This window comes from Polyodon spathula, chromosome 24 (assembly GCF_017654505.1).
Source record: "Polyodon spathula isolate WHYD16114869_AA chromosome 24, ASM1765450v1, whole genome shotgun sequence".
In the NCBI taxonomy this organism is placed as follows: Eukaryota; Metazoa; Chordata; class Actinopteri; order Acipenseriformes; family Polyodontidae; genus Polyodon; species Polyodon spathula.
The window spans coordinates 14,135,730-14,158,175 of NC_054557.1; the positions used below are offsets into that span (position 1 = coordinate 14,135,730).

The 22,446-nt window shown below is 41.0% G+C and overlaps 2 protein-coding genes across 5 annotated transcripts; one reads left to right on the plus strand and one right to left on the minus strand.

Moving 5' to 3' along the window:
- Positions 1-178: 178 nt before the first annotated feature.
- On the plus strand, positions 179-8,758 carry LOC121299091 (28S ribosomal protein S11, mitochondrial-like). Of its 3 annotated transcripts, none has more exons than XM_041226614.1 (6): positions 179-358; positions 642-737; positions 1,190-1,288; positions 1,655-1,784; positions 2,523-2,588; positions 5,430-8,758. In XM_041226614.1, exons 1-6 carry the CDS (start codon positions 291-293, stop codon positions 5,535-5,537), a joined length of 567 nt encoding a protein of 188 aa, XP_041082548.1. In that variant the 5' UTR covers positions 179-290; the 3' UTR covers positions 5,538-8,758. The 3 variants fall into 3 exon arrangements, with proteins under 3 accessions (XP_041082548.1, XP_041082549.1, XP_041082547.1); XM_041226613.1 differs by having other exon boundaries at positions 180-358; positions 630-737; XM_041226615.1 differs by lacking the exon at positions 2,523-2,588 and having other exon boundaries at positions 630-737.
- A 580-nt stretch (positions 8,759-9,338) lies between these two features.
- Positions 9,339-15,193, minus strand: LOC121299089 (DET1 homolog). 2 transcript variants are annotated; one of them, XM_041226612.1, is made up of 7 exons: positions 14,948-15,193; positions 13,578-14,362; positions 12,850-13,203; positions 12,571-12,761; positions 12,231-12,422; positions 11,809-11,884; positions 9,339-10,559 (listed from the first exon to the last, which is right to left on the minus strand). In XM_041226612.1, the coding sequence occupies exons 2-7, from the start codon at positions 14,304-14,306 to the stop codon at positions 10,512-10,514; spliced, it is 1,590 nt and encodes a 529-aa protein (XP_041082546.1). In that variant the 5' UTR covers positions 14,307-14,362; positions 14,948-15,193; the 3' UTR covers positions 9,339-10,511. The 2 variants fall into 2 exon arrangements, with proteins under 2 accessions (XP_041082546.1, XP_041082545.1); XM_041226611.1 differs by having other exon boundaries at positions 9,339-11,884.
- Between the last annotated feature and the right edge of the window lie 7,253 nt (positions 15,194-22,446).

Consider the following 22,446-nt stretch of genomic DNA (forward strand, 5'->3'; position numbering starts at 1 on the left):
AAATACACATTTTTATATATTGTTTTAAACATGTATTTGTATACAATAACACAATAATATATACGTATATTTTTCATTATCGCTGGATACTTTTTTAAAGAGCGCTATTATTGATTTACAAAACTTACCCCCTCTAGAACGTGTATTATGGGTTGATCCTCATGTAACCTTGACACGCACTCACATGACCTACGTTACACATGGCTGCGGTAATAAAGCGCAGTTCCGTACGGCTGTCTTAGAAATCTGTTTTGGGTTATTAAAGCGGAGATTGGGTTCTTAATTATATCATGTATAGCGTTGCCAGGACAACGTGTCTGCGACTCTCTGTTCCTGTGACACCCCGTAGCGCGACGCTGTAAGTACGACTACTGTTTGTCCTACACTACAGGCATGGCCCGGTCTAGTGTAGGAGACAGACCGTCCCGTCTTTATAGAGCAGGGCTTAAACAAACTGGATAGGATGGCGAGTATATTGTTAACTCTAATACGTTATTATACAGCAGCGTGCTCAATGCTAGTTCAAATGTCTTTGAGAATGGTAGTGAAAGGGTGATTGCTGGGTAACTTGCATAAAGGATACTCTCTGTTGTTGTGTGCTCTGCAGTTTGATATTGTAATTCCTTCAGTCCCCTTTGCAGTGTGAGCCGCGGGGTGTGTTCCAGTGCACAGAGACTCCAGGAGGCTGCAGAGAGCTCTGCCAGCACCGCTCCAGCTAAGACTTCAAGAGAGTTCAGGTGGGCACTCTTAATCTTTCATTGCCACCGTTTGTGCTGCCCCTACTCTATGGGGAAAACAGAGAGGACTTCAGTATCTGCCTTATGCTTCCAGTCCAGTTCAAGACAGGGATGGAAATAAGACTCTGCTTGCATAGCAGTTTGATCCATTCCTGGTTTTACTAGGAGTTTAATAAGACACACCTGAGCTTGTTACCTACACACTGTGGCTAATCAAGCTTGTAATAAAACCTAGAATAGATGACACTGCTTTTCAATAGGAGTCTTATTTCTATCCTTACAAGAGCACCAGATTTAATCAAGAAAATTTAAAAAGGGAGGGGGGGGGGGTACTGATTTCTTACCTAAGGACAGTTTGTTACAGCAAGATTGTTGGGTGTACGAAGTTTAATGCCTAGGAATCTAGGAATAGCAATTCTTCTTCTTCTGAGTCCTCTGTTTTATTTGAACAGTGTTTTCCCCCCACTCCCCGGACAGGAGAGCCTGCTGCGATGGGGTGGTAAGAAGTATGAGGAGCTGCCCATAGCGCACATTAAAGCAACCTACAACAAGTGAGTCTCTGCCCCTCCTCATTCACATTCTCTCTGAGTGCAGTTTATACCTAGGCCAAACAAAGATATCACTCTAGCCAAGACCTACAGTACATATTTCCCATTAAACAGATAAGAGGATGGAAGCTAAACTACCAAGTATATATCCAAATGAGGGACAGTGCGAGATGTTTTTAAATCATTAAATACAAACATGTTTAAATGTGTTGTACACACTTCTGTATTATATATCCTAGCTAGTTGAAATCTAATGAAAGATATCACTATACAGGGGTGTGAGATTTGCCTTAAGAGACGTTAGCCGCTAAATGAAATGTGTATGGTCAATGTGTGATTTTTTATTTTTTTTTGCGACCCCTCCCCCAGCACACACATTCAGGTGACAGACCACCTGGGACAGTACATGGTCAGGACCTCCTGCGGCACGGAGGGGTTCAAAAACGTCAAGAAAGGCACCCCGGTCGCTGCTCAGACTGCAGGGATCTCCGCTGCTGCGGTAAGGAAACTGATTGATCTCCACTCTCATGTTTTACCATGCAGTGTTGTTATTTTCCTATAGATGGCAGCATTTGCGCATTACAGTAGTCAGTTTTAAGAGGACCTGCAATGTTCTTTCAATATATATATATATATATATATATATATATATATATGTGTGTGTATATATATATATATAAATAAAGCTGTTCAAGATGTGTTTGTTTACTGAACCCTTTTTGAGCTTCAAGTCCAGTTATTCTATTTACAAGTTATAGTTAAGGAGGAAACCTAACTTGTTTATTCATTTCTTTATAATAAATATAAATTGCCTTTAGCTGTCTCTCTGATTTCACTCAGCAGGCATTCTTGTGTGTTCAGAACAGTAGAAATGAGTTTTGTTTTAAGGGTAGTGGTCTGTTGTGTTGAAATGCATTTTCTTTATCTCTCTCTGTCCTCTTCTGTTCTCTCTTTTTCAATAAAAATTATAATTTCCTCTTCTGACGCAAGTCCCTCCCCGTCTTTCTCACTCACTGTTTATTATAAACTCCTGGAGTTTTTCTGATTCCTCCTGTATTCATCTTATTTCCAAATTCAGAGAAGCTATATCGTCATGAATATTAAAAGTAATTAAAAAAAATAAATAAAAAAAAATACATGAAACAAATGCATAATACTACTACTGATAATATTAATGATATCATGTGTGTAATGTAATCTCTTGGGGTATTCCTGATTCCTATTCCTATCTCAACAGAAGGCGCTGGTTAAAGGCGTGTCCTTCGTGCGTGTGGTGGTGAAGGGTCTAGGGCCGGGACGGATGGTAAGTCCGCACTGCTTGGTTTCCGCTGCATGCCTGAGCAGTGATTACAGGCTGCTGTCACAGGCTGGGGGGCGAGCCGCTGCACCGCGTATGAATCTCAATCTCTCAGTGTAACCACTTTGAGTAACAGGCAAGGAACTGCAGAGCAGAATCAAGCCAGAGAGAATGAATTCCCATCAGCCCTAACATCACCATTTGTGGTTAAGGAGCATTTAATAGATACTGTGGGGGGAGGGTCCATAAACCCTTATCCCCATTACTTCCCAGTTTTCAGATTCATTATTCACCCTTTAAGGACAAGCACAGAGTATAGCCATGGTATGGGGATGTAGTCTCTTATCTATTGGGTGCCTTGGGTTTGTAAAGCAAACTTTGCAGTGCAAGAGGGGATCTTTTAAACTTTTAAAGCTGCTTCCTTTTTCATTGTTTTTATTACCCTTAAATATTCGAGAAAGGCCAATATGCTCTGAAAGTAATTTGTTTCACAGTAACTGCTGGCAGGCTGTGTTATCTCAGAACCAGTCTGTTTGTTTATTATTTTTTCCACTTATTTAGTTTGGAGGGGAAAACACTTCTTGCAAAGACCTGTGAGATGCTGTGAGGCGCACTCGCGGCTAGTTTCACAGACCCCCTTTCTTTTTTTTCTTGGGCTACTCAATGTTAATTTAGGGTTGGTAATCCAATGTTAGAGATAGCTATAATCGGAGTCTGTGGAACTAGCCGTCAGTGTTTCAGAAAACTAAAACACTAGATGTCTTCAAATACCTTTTTGAATGTTTTTACTTTCCTTTGTTATTTACAATCATTCTATGTTGCTTCATTATTGTGATTTGAGTTTTTAGATATATCTATAAATATCTGTACCTTTCGTTGGGCTTTATGGGAGAATCTTTGTTTGGCTGTCAGCTGTTGATTCCTGAGAATAGCATGCAAGATCTCACCCCGACTCTTATGATTTTTTTTATATATATATATATATATATATATATATATATATATATATATATATATATATATATATAATGTGTGTGTGTGTGTGTGTGTCCTCAAAAAGCATATGCCTAAGATTATTTCAGCATTGGAGAAACATAACTTCTGATTACAAACATCAATCACTGTAAAAGAAAAGCTATTTAAAGCTAATGCACAATGTTTTGTATCAACCCATGTGTGAAGTGCTTCATATCTCAATGCTGTCTCCTTGAATCTCCACAATATAACAGTGCTGTTGCAAAGCACATTTGTTCCATATCAGATTAGTTGTAGTGTTTTTTGTTGCTGCTCCCCCATGGTTTTCCTAACAACGTGACACCAGGCTCCCTGCTTCAGTGTAGTCAGGTGTGTTCCTCTGACGGAAATGATCAGACACACAACATGTAACGAGGCAGAAATGAAGCGTGGACAATCCAGGTTGCTCTGTGGGGGCCACTTCCTAAGCAGGCATGCTTCCAGCTGTCTGAAATTTGTTGATTTGCAACGGGGATGGCGCAGCTTTGCATGGCAAGGAAGACTGACTCTCCTCTGACGTTCTGGATCTTATTCACACCAGCTCAGGGTGTTTCTGCCTGGGAGGCTGGGATATTTGTCAAGCCACACACAGTGCTGAATTAAGGGCAGGCAGTGACAGACAGCAGCTTTCAGGGAGGCACCACTGCGTGCAGTGTACTGTAATGTGCTGTTCTGTAGCTAGGCAGATTTTCATGTTTTCCTGCTATGTGAGGAGTTGTCAGGTAAGGGTTAAGAGATTTGGGATGCCAGCTTCCAATCCCAGATCAGCCAGAGACTTGCTGTGCGATCCTTAATTTGAATTCTCTCAGTCTCTACCTAGAAGTTGAGAGGCAGAACCTCCCCCACTCCAAGCAGCAGTAAATGAACTGATTCAAATTTTAACTGTGTGCTGCACAGTGCATTGGGTGCTGGTTTATGAAAGCAGGTGTAGCAGTTAAAATTACATTGTCCTGTCCAGGTTTACCATCGGAGTGATTAATGGCCCATTTCGTTATGGAGTTGTTATCATCATAACTGTTAAACAGTTAATTGTGCAAAATTTTGAAATGCAAAAAACAAACAGTAATTTTAGTGACCTGTGTTTATGACTAGAAGTCTTTCTCTTCAGTCAATTCATTGAAACACTTATCATTTCATTTATAGTTTAGGTTAGTATTTCATTGGCACTGCCTCTTCTTCTCTAAAGGGATGCTATGGCATGGTTATAACACAACTGGACATTGGCTTTATTTTTCCCTACAATGTAACAGACACTGTATTATAAACTTTTATTAGCCTCACTTACCGTCCTGTCACTTATCCATTGAACAACAGCACAGAAACCATGCCAGCATATTCATTACCAGCTGGGCTGAACATCCTGGCCAAGACGGGCTCAAAAGTATCCTCAGAGCCAGGGTGGCTCCCTTTTGTCATTCGCGTGACATTGAAAACGTGCTTTACAAGGTGTAGGTGCATGTGCATCAGTATCCAGTATACCTCGCCATAAAACACTGAATCATGACACCAGCAATATTAAACAGCTGAGCAGTAGTATCTGAGTTTGTAGGGCTGTCTTTTTGAAACACAATTCTTCTTGCATTGGCTTTCTAACAACAGACTAACAGTGAAACATCCTCAAATATTTTTTTGGTGGCAAACGTAATAAAATTTTTTATTGTTACTGCAATACTGGTGACGCATGACCACTAAATATTTGTGCGAAGAATAGATAGTTAGTTAGTATAATATTAACATTTTATATATATATATATATATATATATATATATATATATATATATATATATATATATATATATATATATATAAAAATTTTTTTTCATTTTTTTCAGTCTTCCATCAAAGGTTTAACAATGGGCGGGCTGGAGGTCGTGTCCATCACAGACAACACCCCCATTCCGCACAACGGCTGCCGCCCACGCAAGGCTCGAAGGATGTGAAGTGGCGAGAGAGACCATTTGCTCTTGGTCCTCTCAACAATGCTCTTGGACCTCATTAACCCTGCAACCCTGTTCACAATCATAGAATAAAGATTTCAGTTTTTTTTTTTTTTCTAACCTCCTTGGCTTTCGGTTGGTCATCAGAGAGTATGTGGATAGTGGGACAGGTTTCCCTTTGTCTTTTAGCATGCTGGCTATGTACATTGGTGTACACCGATCACACCTACACCACTTGTTCAAGCCTGGTCATTACAATGGAAATAACACCACAAAAAACAATCCACGGGGAAAACAAAAAAAGCACAAGATTTTATTCACTATGTTTCATCAAAAGGTGAAATACATTGCCTGATACATTGACTTGAGAAATCTTTTTCATTGAATTCAGTTACTTTCAGTATTCTGTGGAGCTGTAAAGCAAGTTTGAAGATGACATTGCCTCTTCTCCAGTGGTTCAGAGTTTCACAGCCTGTGTAATAAGAAGTGTTAGTCAATGCATATTACAGCAGTTACCGGTCCTGTATTTTTACCTGCTGCATATCTCTAATCAGATCAGGGTTCTGGAGGTGTGTCTGTTAAGGGTGACATGCATGAAGTTTATAAAACAAGGGCACTGGGGTCTACAGCGAATTCAATTCTGACGGCTGCAGGGCTATCCCAGCCTGTACTCCTAGGCATTGAAGACGAGGGTTGAGGGTAGAATAAAAAAATAAATAAAAAATGTCTTTGTTTAACCACCAGCCAGGGATCAATGTAACCCCATCTCCTGCTCGCTTCCAAGAGACGACAAGGAAAAAAATAAAACATTTCCATTTAGGACTGCTGCCCTTTCCCAGGATTACATCAGGCACTTTGTTGCCATGACAACAGCAATTAGCAGGAACTGAGTTTCCAGGCAGGCTGTGGATATAGTAACCATGACAACCTAGGTCAGGCCAGCACTGTACATCTGCCTTTGCACTAGCCACTTCACAAAGCAGCAGCAGCAGTGTTGTAGGGAGGGGGCTGATGTGATCAGATACACTGATTAAACACAAGCATATGCTTTGCATTGCATTTGCACACTGGGTGTTGTTTTCTGGCTTGATATAAATCACGTTCAGTCACGGAGCAAATATGCCACAGGTTGAAACACTTACCAAAAACCCTTCACACTGTTTCCACACAGGAAAAGGTCTACTTACCCGCTTACTTAGATATTGCACTTCGGGGGTATGATGCTAAGCACAAGAAATGTTACAAAAGCCATCAATGCATACAGAACTGCTCAAGTGTTAAATCTGCGTTTGAAAGCTACAGTCAGACCCGTAGCTGTAGAACGACCTCCTGACCATTGTGGCTACAGAGATGAACTCCCACCCACATACATATATATACACACATATATACTGGTGTTAGCAAAAGTTTGAATCCATTTATTACCCCTTAGTAGCACTAGGAATATCTCAAAGGCCTTAATAAAATACAACTTGTTGCAGAGGGAGACAAATAGGAACAGGTTTGCAGTAGGTCTAAATCATGAATTTTCAGTTAAAAATAAAACACAGTTTGCCTTTTAACAAAGAAAATAACTTGTTGGATCCAATAAAAGCCCCAATTTGTCTTGTAAAATTATTTTTACTGACCCTCAAAAGTGACCTCTTACAAGATTTAAAACAGCATGCACTGAAAAGAAGTGCATTCAGATTATAATAGATACAGAATAAGAAAGCAGATATGAAAAAGGCTTTTATGTAAGGGAAGCAATTGTTCTCTCCTATTCAGATCTCCAGTGTTCTCTGCTTCAACACATAACAATGTAAAAACACTTCAATCAACACTTTAAATCAGTTCAGGTGCCTAAAAGTCATTAGAAATGACGAAAGGGCACTAAATCAATGAAAGACAATAATTATAGCACTTAACTGAATTAAAATGCTCACTGAAATAAATGCAATTTAGACAGCTAGTTTCTTAACAACCAGAGGTCAATTATGAACTTGGTTTTGAAAATGGATTTTCTTGGATATGCTGTTCAGCGCATTGTTCCTGTGATTCAGGGCTCGATGAGAACGGTTTGTAAATGGGGTTAATGTTCTCAGTGCAGGCAGAGTGAGCACCTAACCCACCAATACACATGTACAGGACTTCAAGACTGCTGTGATCAGTTCGCTGAACTTTTGAAATTTCAATTTTTTTCCCCCAAAAACCACAAGAATTGTTGATTCCATGTAAACATGACGATTGCCACTCACAATTTCCCCTTCAGAAGGTGTGCTTTAAAGTGTAGGCTCAGCAAAAAGAACTCACACCTGAGTGAGGCCCTGCTGGGAACTGATCAATAATCAATCAATAACAGTACATTCTAATAATGAGCTCAACTGTGCATGCATGTTCCAAAGAACTGTCATGTGACTACAAAAACAGCCCCTCACCCACTCAGATTGAAAGCATGCATCTCATATTCGTTCTTTATATTCACATATACACACATACCCCTATTGAAACTCGTGGTTTCGGATACTCAATCAATCATTTAGCTGTCAGATAGTACCGCTTCTTATCAGTTCATTACATTTCAAAGACAATGCAAGTTTCATCAAATCTGAGCCTTCTGCACCTGTCTGCGTGTTATCTTTTGCTATGTCATTTAGATCCAGCAACTGTAAATTGGAAACTGGGATGTGGAGTAGAGACCTCCAATGCCACTTGCAGGACAATAAATCCACACAGCAGTCTTTCAGCAGACACACACACACACACACACAATGGGCAATGCACACAAGCACACAACACACAGCCTCGGACACTGAAAAACTAAATCTGAATAAAACCAAAGCAACTCAGTCCAGTGGACATAGCATCAGACAAAGAAGACACTACTCAGGTGATTGCATTCGGGATTAAGGACTCCAATTTGCAGCGCTGGTGGCTGTATTAATTTGGTTAAAAAACAAATCTCTCCAGTGGTGACCTTTTAAGTTGAATGTGTGCCTCAGGACAGCAGCAGCAAGAGCTTCACCGTGACAGCTGGCTAGACAATGACATGGCTCTTCAGGAGTTTACAAGGCTTGCTTACCTTCTAATGAACTGAAATTAAAGAAGCCAAGGATTACAACAGCAAGAAACTACTGTGTGCCTAACACTACACCTGGGGGAAATGAGATCTCTAATTAATTGAATACATATATAGAACTTGATTAAATGCGTATTGTATACATATTAAATGGCTGTCTTTAGTACTGCTGTTTTTTTCTTCTTTCTTTCTTGAAACACACACCCATGATTTGCTTTTAGCATGTTCCAGTAGTTGTACTGTATCAACCATGCAGTCAAGTACACTATCAACTGACTGAACTCAAACCATCGGGTACGCAATCAAGAAACCCCTGCCTACCAACAAAGGAAGAGATGTTGCAATAAAACGAGTTTATAGTGCAAACAGGAGTAGTAAAACAAGTGATGAAACTCACTTTAAATTCAATTTGGCATAATCCCCCCTCCCCTCTCTTGCACCACCCAAGGGTCACTGTGTACAGCTGATCTCCTTGCACCTGTTCCCCAGGTAATTCCACTCAGGTTTCATTTGCTACAGCTATTTTGGAGTCAGCCCATGCTGGGTTCAATTTATTTGAAGTTTATGTTAAGGTATTGCACACACACACTTGTTACTTACCTAAGGAGTAGTAACATGCCTGATAATTGGAGTGATATAAAATCATCCTCACATGACACCCCTCCCCTCCCCTCCCTAATTAAATTAAACATTTCATCGCACTGGTGACAAAAGAAAATAGTTATAAAAAAGTGGAAACAAGGACATTACCTTAAAATCTTTATTTACAACAGAATTGGATAAATATAAAATGTCTTTTACAAAAATGGACAATGTTATGGAGAATACATATAAAAACAATAAAGAAGTTGGTTCCTGATGAACTTTCGACACAACAAAGTAATTTTTGGCTTAGGACCTCCCAAAACCAATCTGTAATTGACCTACATTATAATGGCACTTCTCACAAAAAAAGGTAATGGGATAAGGGCAGTGCAGGGGAGGAGGCAGCCTTGTTACCAGCAAGGGTGTAACCAGACACACTGACAACTGCTGTTTATACCATTTCACAATTGAATTATTTGTTCCACACACCAAGCTCTGTCAAATCATATTGTGCACAATGCTATATGTCACCCAGCCTAAATATGTCTGCCCTTAATAAAGTTTTTAGAAAAATAAATAAACAAAATCCCTCCTTTTATTTTACAAGATGAATTGGATCATGATGTGTCAGGTTGTAAACACTGGCCAATCTCATAATGTTAAAGGTCAATTTGGAGTCTATCAGGCAGCCTGCAGGGATGAAAATGGTGGACTCCTTGATACTGTACAGCTGTCAAGATGAAGCACTTTCAATTGCGTGTTGCTAAGGAAAGGGGGACGCAAAGTGGGGGGCACAGTACAGCAGCATGAATACAAAAATATTTCATGTGTTGACATTTTTATTTTTTAAATCACAATGTAATTTGTATGCTGCTGGTAAACCTGGCTCAGCCCTGCAGTGCTGTACTGCACTTTTATTCTGATTGCACTGTGCTGCTGCAGCTCCTCAAGTGCTTTTTTTGCAGCAAGACCTTTCATGTTCAATTAAATAAAAGGAACCCACCCACAGACACCCACTCACTTACACTCACGACAATACATGCACACAGTGTTTCAATGCATTCGCTTTTACATTTAGGAAAAAAAGGACTACATTTGAGAATGTTGTTTTAAAAAAAAAAAAAAGAAATACTGCAGGAGACACCTAAACTTAAAAAGCTTAAAAACCAGCCTCTTCATTTGTAGTGCACCGATACAGTGTTAGCAATTTTCATAACACCCCACCTTCCTCATGTCATATATACTGTAGTGTGCATATACAGCAGTAGCATGTGTATAAGAACACCCAATTGCTTCTACATCAGAGCACCCAATTGCTCCTGCATTAGAGCACCTCATTGCTCCTGTTGGTTTGTTCTGCATATGAAATCAATCCATTGGAACTGAAAATGTTGAAAAAAAATAAGCAAATTAGTGATTGCCTAAATTTAATTCATGACTTTAATAGGCTGTCCATGCCATTAACTAAAAACAAGAAGAGAAAAGGAACACATGGCCACACATGGTAAAATGCAAGAGACTTTTTAGAAGTTGTTTAAGATGCTTAACTAAAAGCATAAAGTGGTCTAACATCTTCAGACGAGTGCCTACTGTCACGGATTACCGACTACAAATTGAAATTCTCACACCCTGAGGTTTTCATGCAGGTAGGTATATAAAAGCTACAAATGACAAATCTGGAGGTGTTCCAATACATGTGCATACTACTGTACGATTTTCAACCAATGACCGGTGATTGAGGTGAACCTCAAAAGGCAGAAACCATTTCAATGTATCAATGTTTGGGTCTTATGTGATGTGATTTCAAATTCACCAGTTTTAACAGAACCTGTATGAAACATTAACCTGTGCCTAACACACATTCTGGTCACGTGTGTGGCCAACGACAATGTTAAAATGCACAACAGAGCTTGGGTGTTTGGCATGTAAAAAAAACATTTCAAAAGAAGGAAAACAAGCTCTCAGCTGCTTTGTATTAATCAATCCTGTGATGCAGAATATAAAAGAAAGAAAAAATTGTAACCACATTTAAAATCCTGGTAGTTACATCAAGAAGTGGGTAAAAATGAAACCCTACCTCAAACATGCGTTTTCATTTTATTGATTTCCAACCCCAGGCTTTTCATGACACTGAAAACATTTTGGACCAGGTTTCATTGTTATTGATAATGGTGTGTCTGGACCATGGCAGCACAGTACGAAGACGTGCAGTTCATCCGTTTAAAAACACTATCAGACAGTTTTCTCATTCCATGACTGACGATGGGCCCCAAGGCCAGCACAATACACAGTCTTGGGACAATGTACCACGTTTCTGAAGGCACCCTGTACTGCTATAGTGGCCACTAAGAGCTCTTCACCTGTTTCTTCATTAAGATGCGGGCTCAGAACTGCTAATCCCAGACCATGCTTAAATGCAGATTGATAACAGCAGAGTATGAGAAAACCTACTTGAAACAGGGACACTCACAATCCCACAGTGCACCAGTCAATAGCTGCCTGTCCCCCTCGGGTCCTTCAGACACAGACGTGGCGCATGTGGAAGTTGACCACGTACTCTGCGTTGGTGCGCTGCACAGAGATAGCGAAGGGTTCGAAGGGGTGGAATGTGAAAGCCACCAGTCTACGTACCGCATGGTTGATAGGGCGACCCAAGAGGCCTGCCTGGATCTTAAACTTCAGCAACCCTGAGTCCCGGGCATAAAACCTGTAAGGGAGAGAGAACAATGGGCAACTTCAGAGCAGGCTGAGAACAAAATGCAGTTACAGTGCTGGCACTGGCAACCCAAAACCCTAAAGCACAGGGAACACAAAGCCACTTTGTCAGGAACAGTGGCTTGAAACCTGGTTCCAGGGGACCTAGTTCAAAGCGACTTTGCTGTATCAAACCCCAAATCTCCCCTGGTGTGCCATGCAGTGCCCTGAAATCTAGTTTCCTGAAACCAAGTTCCAAGCTTCGTATTCCCTCAGCTTTAGAAACAGGGAAAGCAATCTTTTTGTATAACCAGTTTGAGTCGGATGCATACTCAACCTAAACTCATACTAAAGCCTACCGGATGGGATGGTCGCCGCAGGTCTTGGGGCGCTCCATAACAGACACCCACTTGTCATCGTAGCTGAAGAGCGAGAGGTCCAAGTAGGGGCTGCTGCTGTAGGACTGGGCGCTGATGGGTAGCTGACCCAGGAGTCTCCTCACTGCCTCAGTGTGGCCGCCGTACTTGGCGTTCACTATCGTATCTTTAAACCTGAGAGAAGAATGCATTTTCTAGAATGGCATTCAGGAACTCATTCTCAAATCAGGACGCTTTCGAAGGCCTGCAATGGTTTCGAATTCTAACACTGTGTGTTACACAGACGATTTGTACAGTAAAACAAAAAACAAAACAAACTGACCTGCGCTGGACCTGCCGTGCAAAGTTGTTGCTGGAGGCAGAGCAGGGGAACTGCACTGCGTCGCTGTGCAGCGTGGCATTGCGGAACAGGTCACAAAAGTTCTCAAAGAGCTCGAGCAGCTCGTCCGACGTGTTCTCAAACACAGCCATCACCTCCGTCGACACCATGTTGTATACCACGAAGAAAGAAGGCTGGAGAGAGAGAGAGAACTGAGGGAACGGCTCTGGTAGACTAAGCATTCACGTTGCTATTTATATGTACCCACCCTACACTATGTACCTGCGAGGGGTCCGTGACTCGCAGGGTGACCACGTCCTCGCTGGTGTACTTGATGAAGAGGTGGTGCTCGTCCAGTAGCTGCATCTTCCACATGCGCAGCTGCCGCAGCTGGTCAAAGTACTGGAAGAAGCGGCGCTTGGCGGTGGCGCTGCCGTCCTGTTCCGCCCGCCGCCACAGGTACACCATCAGCCGGTGCTTCAGAGAGTTGATGGTCTTCTCCTTGTAGAGCCGCGAGAATCCCGGCTGCCCTTCAGCCTGTGCCTCGGGGTACACAGCCGACAGGGTCAGGAGGTCGTCCTCATAGCAGAATCGTCCAATCGTCCGAACGTCCAAGAAGGTGCCCTCTGGAGTCACCTTGGAGTCAAATAAATACAAATTATATAACTACACAGCCATTTCAGTAATGGTGCATACACAAGTGTCATATATTTTTTTTTTTTTTTTTTTAAAGATCTTGGGATTGTCAGTGGTCTGATACCAATGACTTATCAAGTGTAACAAATGTTACATTTTAATGAAATGGCCCTTTACTACCTACATGTCAGTGCAGTGACCTGTATCACCACATTTTTCAAGTTTTGCATTTCTCAACATTCCAGTTAAATCTCTGTGCCAAGGTATAATCTCAGCCACACACACACTAACTGGTCAGTGGAAAACACTGCAACAGCAGGGTAATGGGACACTCCCATATAAAGTAAAGGTGACCAGTTTCATGTTTCAAATACCTGAAAGATGTGGATGGTCTGCTGCTGCACAGACAGCACTGCCAGGATGTTACGGTAGAGGTAGAGCCCCTGGTTGTGGGACAGGATGATCTTGTCGCACTTGAAGGCGCGGGTGTCACAGAGGCGGCCCGTGTGGAGGTCTATGATGTGCAGGGAGTAGTCCTCCAGGGGGGAGCGGGGGTTAGGGGTGACCGACTCGTTGTTGCGGTACACCTCAAAAAAGTGTGGGTGGGGCTCCTCGGGGAGGTAAGCTGCCGAGCCCACAAGGACGTACCGGCAGTCATCCGTGAAGAGGCTGCACTCGCGATTCAGGTGCTCCCCGTTGGAGGCCACATTGGTGACGTGCATAAGAGAAAAGAAACGTTCAAAGAGGCGCCCGCGAATGTCAAGGGACCGCTGGTCATTGCCGTTAGCTAAGGTCTCCCCCTCCTGGCCCCAGAGCAGGTCCTCTGCCGCCTGGCAGCCCTGGTACTCATAGATCTCCAGCGAGGTCTGGTCTGCAGAGAAGGCAATGAAGCACTGGCCGTCTGGGGAGAACTTGCGCAGGAAGCAGGGGGGCTTCTCCACGTTCACTACCGTGAAGTTGGAGAACAAGTTCTGGTGAAAGCAGCGCACTCGATACCAGTGAGCCCCGGCCCTGCCCGAGCAGACCCGCCGCCGCTCCAGCCGGTGGACCACATTCTGGTTCTGGATCCGACGGGGCTTTAGGGTCGGGCACTCATCCTCCATCTTACTGGCTGTTGGGGAGGTCTAGTGGGATGGGTTACATTGTTTCTTTAAAACCACTAAAAAAAAATCCATACAAAAAGGAATGTTAAATTCATTGGAGGTACTGGATTTCACTGCTATGAACACACCCAGGAAGTCTTGCACTAAAGCAACAATGTGTCACTGCGACCATACTGGATCGACACCTACATTTTACTTTACATTTGTCAGTAGTTTGTACACACACTTAAACTTAGCTACCCGAATATATCTTGTTAATACACTTAGCAAGAATGTGTACTGGCCTAAACTACTTTCTTCAACCCTTTGAGTGCCCTTGTCCTCATTTCAGGACAGGCTACTTTGTAATTTTTTAAGAATATCTAACTGGCATCTACCTGTTATTTTAATTAAATTAAAAAAACATTACAAAAAACTTGCAGTTGAGAATATTTGGGCTTGTTTAACTTTAATCGTCGATAAACAAAATACAAATTAAACTGCTTTAAAACCTATTAAAATGTAACAGTTTGACAGCTAAACTGTAATTTCTGCAGTGCAAGTAGTTAACCTGACCCTTCACTGTTTAATACACAGTAAGGTTACATTCAACTTTTAAACATATGCAATCTCTTAATTAATAATAAAACACGCCCACTTACCGATTTTCTGAAGCGCGCAGAACCCTATTATCCCAACAATGGATTATTAGTTGAAAAATAAAATACCGACAAAAATAAAGATTTATCTAAAAAAGAAAAGAAATAAAAGTACATTTTCCATTCTTGATTCAAATTCCAATGTAGCAAACGTGACTCTAAGAACACCCTGCTAAGAATACAATGAAACGCAACAGATTCATTTTAAAATAGTTTAGACCAGGTTTGTTCGCCCTCTTGAAAACTCGGAAACCATGTTAGCTACCACAGAAATCATTATGGAAAATGGAGCAGCGCTTGCTCCTTTCGTTCCTCCTCTCTCGTGATGCGCCTTCCTACTCACAGCGACCCCTGTCGGATGGAAAGCGCGGTACCCTGGCTTTCCCATTGTGCAAACCTGTGGGATTTAGCTCAACAACACAAGACATGTTGAAGTGTATTAATCAACATTTAAGCGTGAAACTGGTGGTAAAACACACCGTAATTATATAACAGTTCCTTAGAATCCAGCAACCCCTTTTTAACCTTTAACATTTACTGTGCAAAAGTCTTAGATACATTCAGGAATTGCAATATATATTGATGATGTTATTAGCATCAACAATTTACTCAGAGCCTCCACTACTGTTTTCCACTGTTATAACAACTTTGACTGTTATTAATACAGCTTAGTTTGGGGGAGAAGAAACCAAGCTTATTATAACAACCTTGACTTGCATAATGAAGGATAAACATTGAGTGAAATAATTTGCATCAGTCAAACATCATCTGTAATTGACAAACCCAGGACTGAAAGACCCCAAAAAACTGTCTAACAGGATGAGCAGTACTTAAGGAATAGAAAGAAGACAAGACTTTAATTGACAACAGAAGTAGCAGAAGACGCAGGTGTCCATCAGGTCACTCTTGAAATCAGGACTAAAAGGATGTGTTGCAGTAAGAATACCTCTGTTAAGAAAGGGGACTATGGAACAGTGGTCAAAGGTGCTTTGGACTGCTGATGGGTGGACAACGACATCTGTGCCTTCTGCCAGTTCTGTTGTCAAATCAACGCTTGTCATCTTTCTATTCCTTAAATATATTATATTCAAGTATCTTTCATTCTTGTTAGACAACTTTTTGGGTCTTCCAGACTTTGGGTTTGTCAATTTTACTTTGTCAATTTACTTGTTAATTTATGCTTCGGATACCACACCTTAAAAATCGAGTGATACAAGCGATTTAACTCAGTGTTTTTCCTTCTTTATGTAAGTCAAGGTTGTTATAATAGTAGTAGTATATAATAGTATATAATAGTATAGTACATAAATTACTGATATTATTGTGTTTGCATTTATTTGTATTTATGTTTTAAATACTGGCAGTTTCCAAGGGACCAAAAGCAGGAGAACTTGAGAGGTGGTTAGAGATCTCGTGGTAGTCATGGAAACCCCCACACACGCAGTCAGTGATACAACATCATTTCAGACACACACACACACACCACACTAAGCAGCAATCGACCACAGCAAACAGAACCCGAAGAACCAGAATCTAAATGAATAAATCTAAATAGAGTAGTCCGATGAAATGATTTGAATTCAACCTTGCCTGGACCCTATATTACACATGCTTATAGTCCCTCCAATCTCCAGAATACACAGATATTATGAAAGCAAAAACAATTATTATTATTATTATTATTATTATTATTATTATTATTATTATTATTATTATTATTATTATTATTATTATTTTCAAGCACTTATTTTAGGTAAGAGGTCTTTTTGGAAATGCAGCTGTGTTGTCTTGGTTTTACCAAGTAATTTCAGTCATAACAAACATGAAGATGCAACAGATACTGCAGGGTGTGGCCATTTTATCCAGGATTATTAGTAAAACATTAGGCTGTTAATGAGAGAATGCACTGAGGAGCCAAACCATACCGTTGTCATGAGACCTGCCAGTTAGCTGTTATAGTTACATGCCCATTAAATAGGCACATTTAAAAATAATAATAATTTGAGTTACAAAGGGGAACAATAGTGGGGACGGAGTTTATCATTCAATGTGTTTCAGACTGAAATGGAAAACGAGTGTCCACTATGTCATGAGTGTTTAGAAAGTCAATCAAATCAAGACAAATAGTAATCAGTCCATGTGTGATGGGAAGGGGGAGGTGTCTAGTAGGGGAAGAGGGCGGCTGCAGAGGGCTGTGGCAGGGGGTCATACACAACTACCCAAAGAAGTCGACAGCAATCTATATCCATCAGGGAAGTCACAGGGGGAAATTTCACCAAGCACAGCACTGACAATGTGGCTACTTTGATGCACACCGCAATCATTATCATACAATACCAAGGCAGGCTTTTACTTTCATTGTAAACTATTGTTTTCATAATCTTTAAAAAGAAAGACAAGAAATGCAGTGGAAAATAATTTGCTGTTCTGATATATCACTTTGTGTGCTGTCAGAAAGGCAGACCTTTTCTATTTTAAAAACAAAAAAAAAACACATTAAAGGGAGAAAGAAACCTACATGCTTGGCCTTGAGAGCAGCATGATGGTTCTGTGCCCAATTATCTCTCCCCCAAGTATGCAGATTATATAAATTATAATTCTCTATAATAGCAGGTTGTGAAACAAAATGCATGCATGTTGGGGGAGGAATGGGGTTCCAGTCTGTGCAGTGAGGTTAAGAGGGTGCTAATGGTTAAGGATATATAGACCATTGCGTTTTAGTCTCTAAGAGGAAGAGGGGAAAAAAGAACAAAGAAGGAAAACAACATTCAAGTGCCCATTTCAGCCTGGAGGGTTTGTAATAAATGCAGAAACAAAAACATGTTCTTCTCGCTCAGGCTTTTAGCAGCCGTCGACGATGCATTATGGTAATGAGGAAGAGGCGAGCTCTGCAAGGCAGGAATGCTCGCCTTGCTTTTCAGCCTGGTAGGTCATAAACCCACTTGAGCTCCATTTGGCGTCCACAGCCCAGTCTCTCTAATCCCAAGAGGAGAGAGGGATCTTGGGTATGGGCTGCTTGAGAAGGGCCTCTCCAGTCTACGTGAGGAAAAGAGAGATGAGCTTCAGGGCTGAGTGGAGGCAAGAGAAGACGGAGTGAGGGAACGGAAGGGATGTGTAAGAAAGAGAGAAAAAAGAGGGATAGGAAGGCTAAGAAAGTAAAAAGGGTTCTCATCTATACTTTTTTGTTTCAATACAAGTGTAAGGAGTAAACTCTGCAACATTGACCCATATGGACTCAATAAAACAGAGGAATTGGTAACCCTAAAATGTTTGATAAATGGTATGCTGCTTCTGACCTTCAGTCTGATAGGAACTCTGCACACAGACCCAATCAGCATCTGGGTCCCGCTATGGAATATCTTCTCAGAAATCATTTTTCTACTACTGCAAATGAGACCAGATCTAATATTACAAACAGAAAGCAATACCATATCAGACTGGTTATTTGACGCTAGAGTCCATTGAATCAGTTGAATCAGAAACTTCAATGTGTTTATATTTGAATTGCATAGTGGAGTTTACAGCACTGGATTGCAAGCATTGTTTACTGGAGTGTTTTCCACAGACCAGCTACAGCAATATGTTGGTTCCCACCTCCCTCATGGCTATGCCTTGTTACAGTGACAAATTCACTTGCAGCTGGCTTGTATCTATTGTTTTGTCTGTCTGCATTACCCAGGAGCAGAAAAAGGCAACATGACAAGAGTTTTTATTCAATTAGGCACAGCAGGTGGATTTGGTCAACTTGTTGCTTCCAAAAGCTGCTGGTTTACTGAATTGATTTATTACCTTTAGTGCCCAGATATAAGTCCACAAAGTATTTAAAGGTGTTGTCCACAAATGGCCCCCATACCAACATGGTGTGGTTGTGTTCTGGTCCAGAAGGGTCACCGATACCTCTTCTAACTGATGCCATTAGCTTCTGAGCTCTAGAAACATCCGAATCAAAGTCTAGCTTTGAGATCAATCAGCTACTAGGAACCTGGCGAGCTAAGATGGGCCGAATGGCATCTCTGTCATTCAGGTTTCTGCTCTTCTGCTCTTAAATTCTTAAATTTAAATGCTCTTACATTCTATTCCCTAGAGTGCTGACCCATATTCCAGATTCCAATCCAGACCAGCAGGCGCAACTCATTCTTCGGCACTAAGCCCTCTAATAAGGTGTGCCTGGTGCTTGGTCTTGACTTTTTGATCAGTGGAGTTTCCAACCACTTTTCTGATTGAGGCACCCACTGGGTAAAGTGAGCCAACATGTGGGTTCGGTCAATGCATGCTAGCCAGATGAGTGTGTTCATTGAAAGCACCAACATGCCAACCTTGCTTTTTGTCTGATTCTTTGCAATAACTGTTGAAAGGACTTTGATGAACTCCATTTTAATCATCAAAGCGTGTTTGTCTCTATAACCTTGGTAAATTTCCCTTAACTTCAAACACCCAATCATAAAATCTCAAATCCAATAATAGAGCACCTGTATTCAACTGAACTTCCAGACATATAGCAGAAGAATGCTTTTGCTTAGAGAGTTGACATTCTAATAACCTTGGCTGAGTGTCACCATACAAGAGAAAAATAACACTGATGCTGTATATTTTGGAAAAAAAAACTGAGTGATGAAGCTGATTTTTGAAAATGTATTTTATTATTGCTGATAACCTTGATGCACAAAAGGCATAAAAACAATATAAATAATGGTGATATTTAGCCACAGCTTAGATCTGCAGATCTTGCACATTATGTACCATGGAGCTTGTGCATGGTTCTTGTTTAGTTTCCTATGTGCCCAGTCCACAGGCACACAAAGCTGCTCCTGCATTTACACTTAATAGCAAATCCTGCAGCTCATTGCTTAGTGTATCTTAACATATATATGGATGCTGTTTTAACCCTGGTTTCCATAGAAACCTCTCAGCACCAAACAAAGAATGAAGGAATGGAAAAGGAGAAAAACAGACAGTGGAGGAGGAGGAGGAGGAGGAGGCAGGCATCCTCTTGTTGGCATCTGTTTTGTTTCATGTTTATGTGTGTGTGTGTGTGTGTGTGTGTGTGTGTGTGTGTGTGTGTGTGTGTGTGTGTGTGTGTGTCAAAGTGAGTGCGTTGCTTTTCTGCAATAGCAAGGAACATTCTCATAGAGAAATGTGGTCCTTGTTTTGCACCTTAATTGCTTAAGGTAGGCTTTATGGAAATGTAGTAGTGTAGTTTGATGAGTGATTTTTCTTAAAAAATGAGGACCAATGTCTTCTTTGGCACCAGTGCAGTGTGTGTGTGTGTGTGTGCGTGTGTGCGTGCGTGGTGCGTGCGTGCGTGCGTGCGTATCTGTGTGTGTGTGTGTGTGTGTGTGTGTGTGTGTGTGTGTGTGTGTGTGTGTGTGTGTGTGTGTGTGTGTGTGGTGTGTGTGTGTCTGTGTGTGTGTGTGTGTGTGTGTGTGTGTGTGTATGTGATTAAGAGGATTGCATTGAATGAACACCTACTTTTTTCCCAGGCAGTGATCTCAGAATATGTAATAGATCATTAAAAACAATCCAAATAACTGCAAGGGAAATACAGGTGCAACCTACGGGATTTGGCTTGGCCATGGCCAGATGTTCCTCCTTCCTGAACACAATACATGACTTACAGCCAGCTTAAACAAAGCCCTCCTCCCAGTAAGTGTAACACTGACACAGACATCTGCCACTGTGAACTTTGAACCCTGCGGATGTTCTCAAACAGGTAACACAACCCTTGGCCCTTTCTGACCATGCAGTCATCTCTGTTTTGGAAAGGCAGCAACATGATGAGGTCCAGCCATTTAGGAATCCCTTACAAGAGGAAGCAAACTGAAGGTTAAATCCTGTAAGGTTTAAGCAACCCTGACGCATACAGGTACACCCTTGCTTATCCTTCAATCAGATTGTGTTCAACATGTCAAGAGCGATACAGCTGTGCTTCTATCCAATCTATTAGGCTGCTGCTCTGTTGGGGTGGTGGGGTTGCCAGTAATTGTCCTAGTCATAGACCTAACAATTGGGTGGTAAATACTGGATCAATGCATGAAAACTTTCCCTGGCCAACCCTTTCTTCACAATCCTTCTCATCCGAGCTGGCTCCTGCCTCCCCATCCCACACTATACGATATAGGTTTGTACAGTAAGCTGACTGTATTTTTCACTGTACTAGAAACAGACCTAATATTACATTCTCCTCTTTAACCAGCATGACTAACTTAACCCATTAAGTACCAAATAATTTTTTTGCTTAAAAAATCAGAATGCAAGCTGTACGTATGTAATTTGATACCTTACATTTAGACTTAACTTTTGCAGATAACAAAATGAGAGTAAGTTATCATAATAATAGAGTTAAAGAGCAAATTAAAATAACGGGCAGATGGCAGTTAAAAATGCTCCAAGAAATTACAAAGTAGCCTGTCCTAAAATGGGGCCAGTGGCACCGAATGGGTTAAACCACCAGCACACACAGCTCTGCCATCTACGATTCTAATAAGTTAAAACAAAAATCATATTATGGGAGGCTTGGGCAGTGGATTATATCCTAGCAATGCCACCAGGTTCTTAAAACAAAATGTAACGAACAGGTGTAAAGTCCTCTAAACAAGATGAAGCACAATGCAGTTTACAATCTGCCGCTCTTACAGCATTACCTTAGGAGACTGGCCTGTGCTGCTGTCTGCTTAATGTAATAGTTTGACAAACGTGAGAGGAGTATTAAAATATTAAAGTAACAAGTATTTTTTTTTGTTGCAGAAATAACCTCTTTCTTTCTCTCATAGTCATAAAAAAAGTTGCTTTCATTTTTAGCAGAATATTCCTTATTCATGTGCTGTTGTATTTTTTTTTTTAAATGTATATATTTATTTATTTATTTTAGATCAAACTGCTCCTTCTGATCAATTTCCCTGGAAGAGGGCCAGACAAGGAGAGTCAGGAAACCTTCTGCCTGAAACAGTGAGACCATTGCGATTATACCTTTGAGTAGGGTTTTCAAAGACACAACGCAAAGGTTCAGATAATCCCTGATTAGAAATGTCATATATGACAGGTACCCTGATCCTTCTTTTGGATATGTGCCGCACCCTCTGTTACCTAACTATACTATTAGTGTGCAACCTTATAGAACCTTACCAAACGGAGGGTTCCAGAGAAAGCCCCACGGATCTATTGTATTATGGTTCCATATCGTTCACTAACCCTGTTTTCTAAGTGCGAGCCAAACAAACAGTAACAGAAATGTGCATTTCAAGACTATAATCTGCATTTATTTCATGTATGCACCCCTATGATTTGTTATTGCATAGCACAGTGTAATATTGTGAAATCATAGTGAAAGCACGGTAAAGCCCAGTCTAATGTTGTAAACTAGTTTAAAGCAAGCACATAATGTTTCTGATGCAGTGGATGCACATAATAACGTTGACGTTTGTTGTCTATTTTATAAAATGTTAACATATTGATAAAGCTATGTATATGAAAACACCAAAATAATGCATGACGTGAGGTAGGTA

Bases quoted from the DNA above. Each gene is read 5' to 3' on its own strand.
- LOC121299089 (XM_041226611.1), bottom strand. From the start codon at position 14,306: ATGGAGGATGAGTGCCCGACCCTAAAGCCCCGTCGGATCCAGAACCAG. The intron at 13,204-13,577 runs GTATTTGAAACA...TTTGACTCCAAG, and splicing joins AGACCATCCACATCTTTCAG to GTGACTCCAGAGGGCACCTT. The intron at 11,885-12,230 runs GTAGGCTTTAGT...TCTCCCTTACAG, and splicing joins TGCGGCGACCATCCCATCCG to GTTTTATGCCCGGGACTCAG.
- LOC121299091 (XM_041226613.1), top strand. From the start codon at position 291: ATGTATAGCGTTGCCAGGACAACGTGTCTGCGACTCTCTGTTCCTGTG. The intron at 1,289-1,654 runs GTGAGTCTCTGC...CCCCTCCCCCAG, and splicing joins ATTAAAGCAACCTACAACAA to CACACACATTCAGGTGACAG. The intron at 2,589-5,429 runs GTAAGTCCGCAC...CATTTTTTTCAG, and splicing joins GTCTAGGGCCGGGACGGATG to TCTTCCATCAAAGGTTTAAC.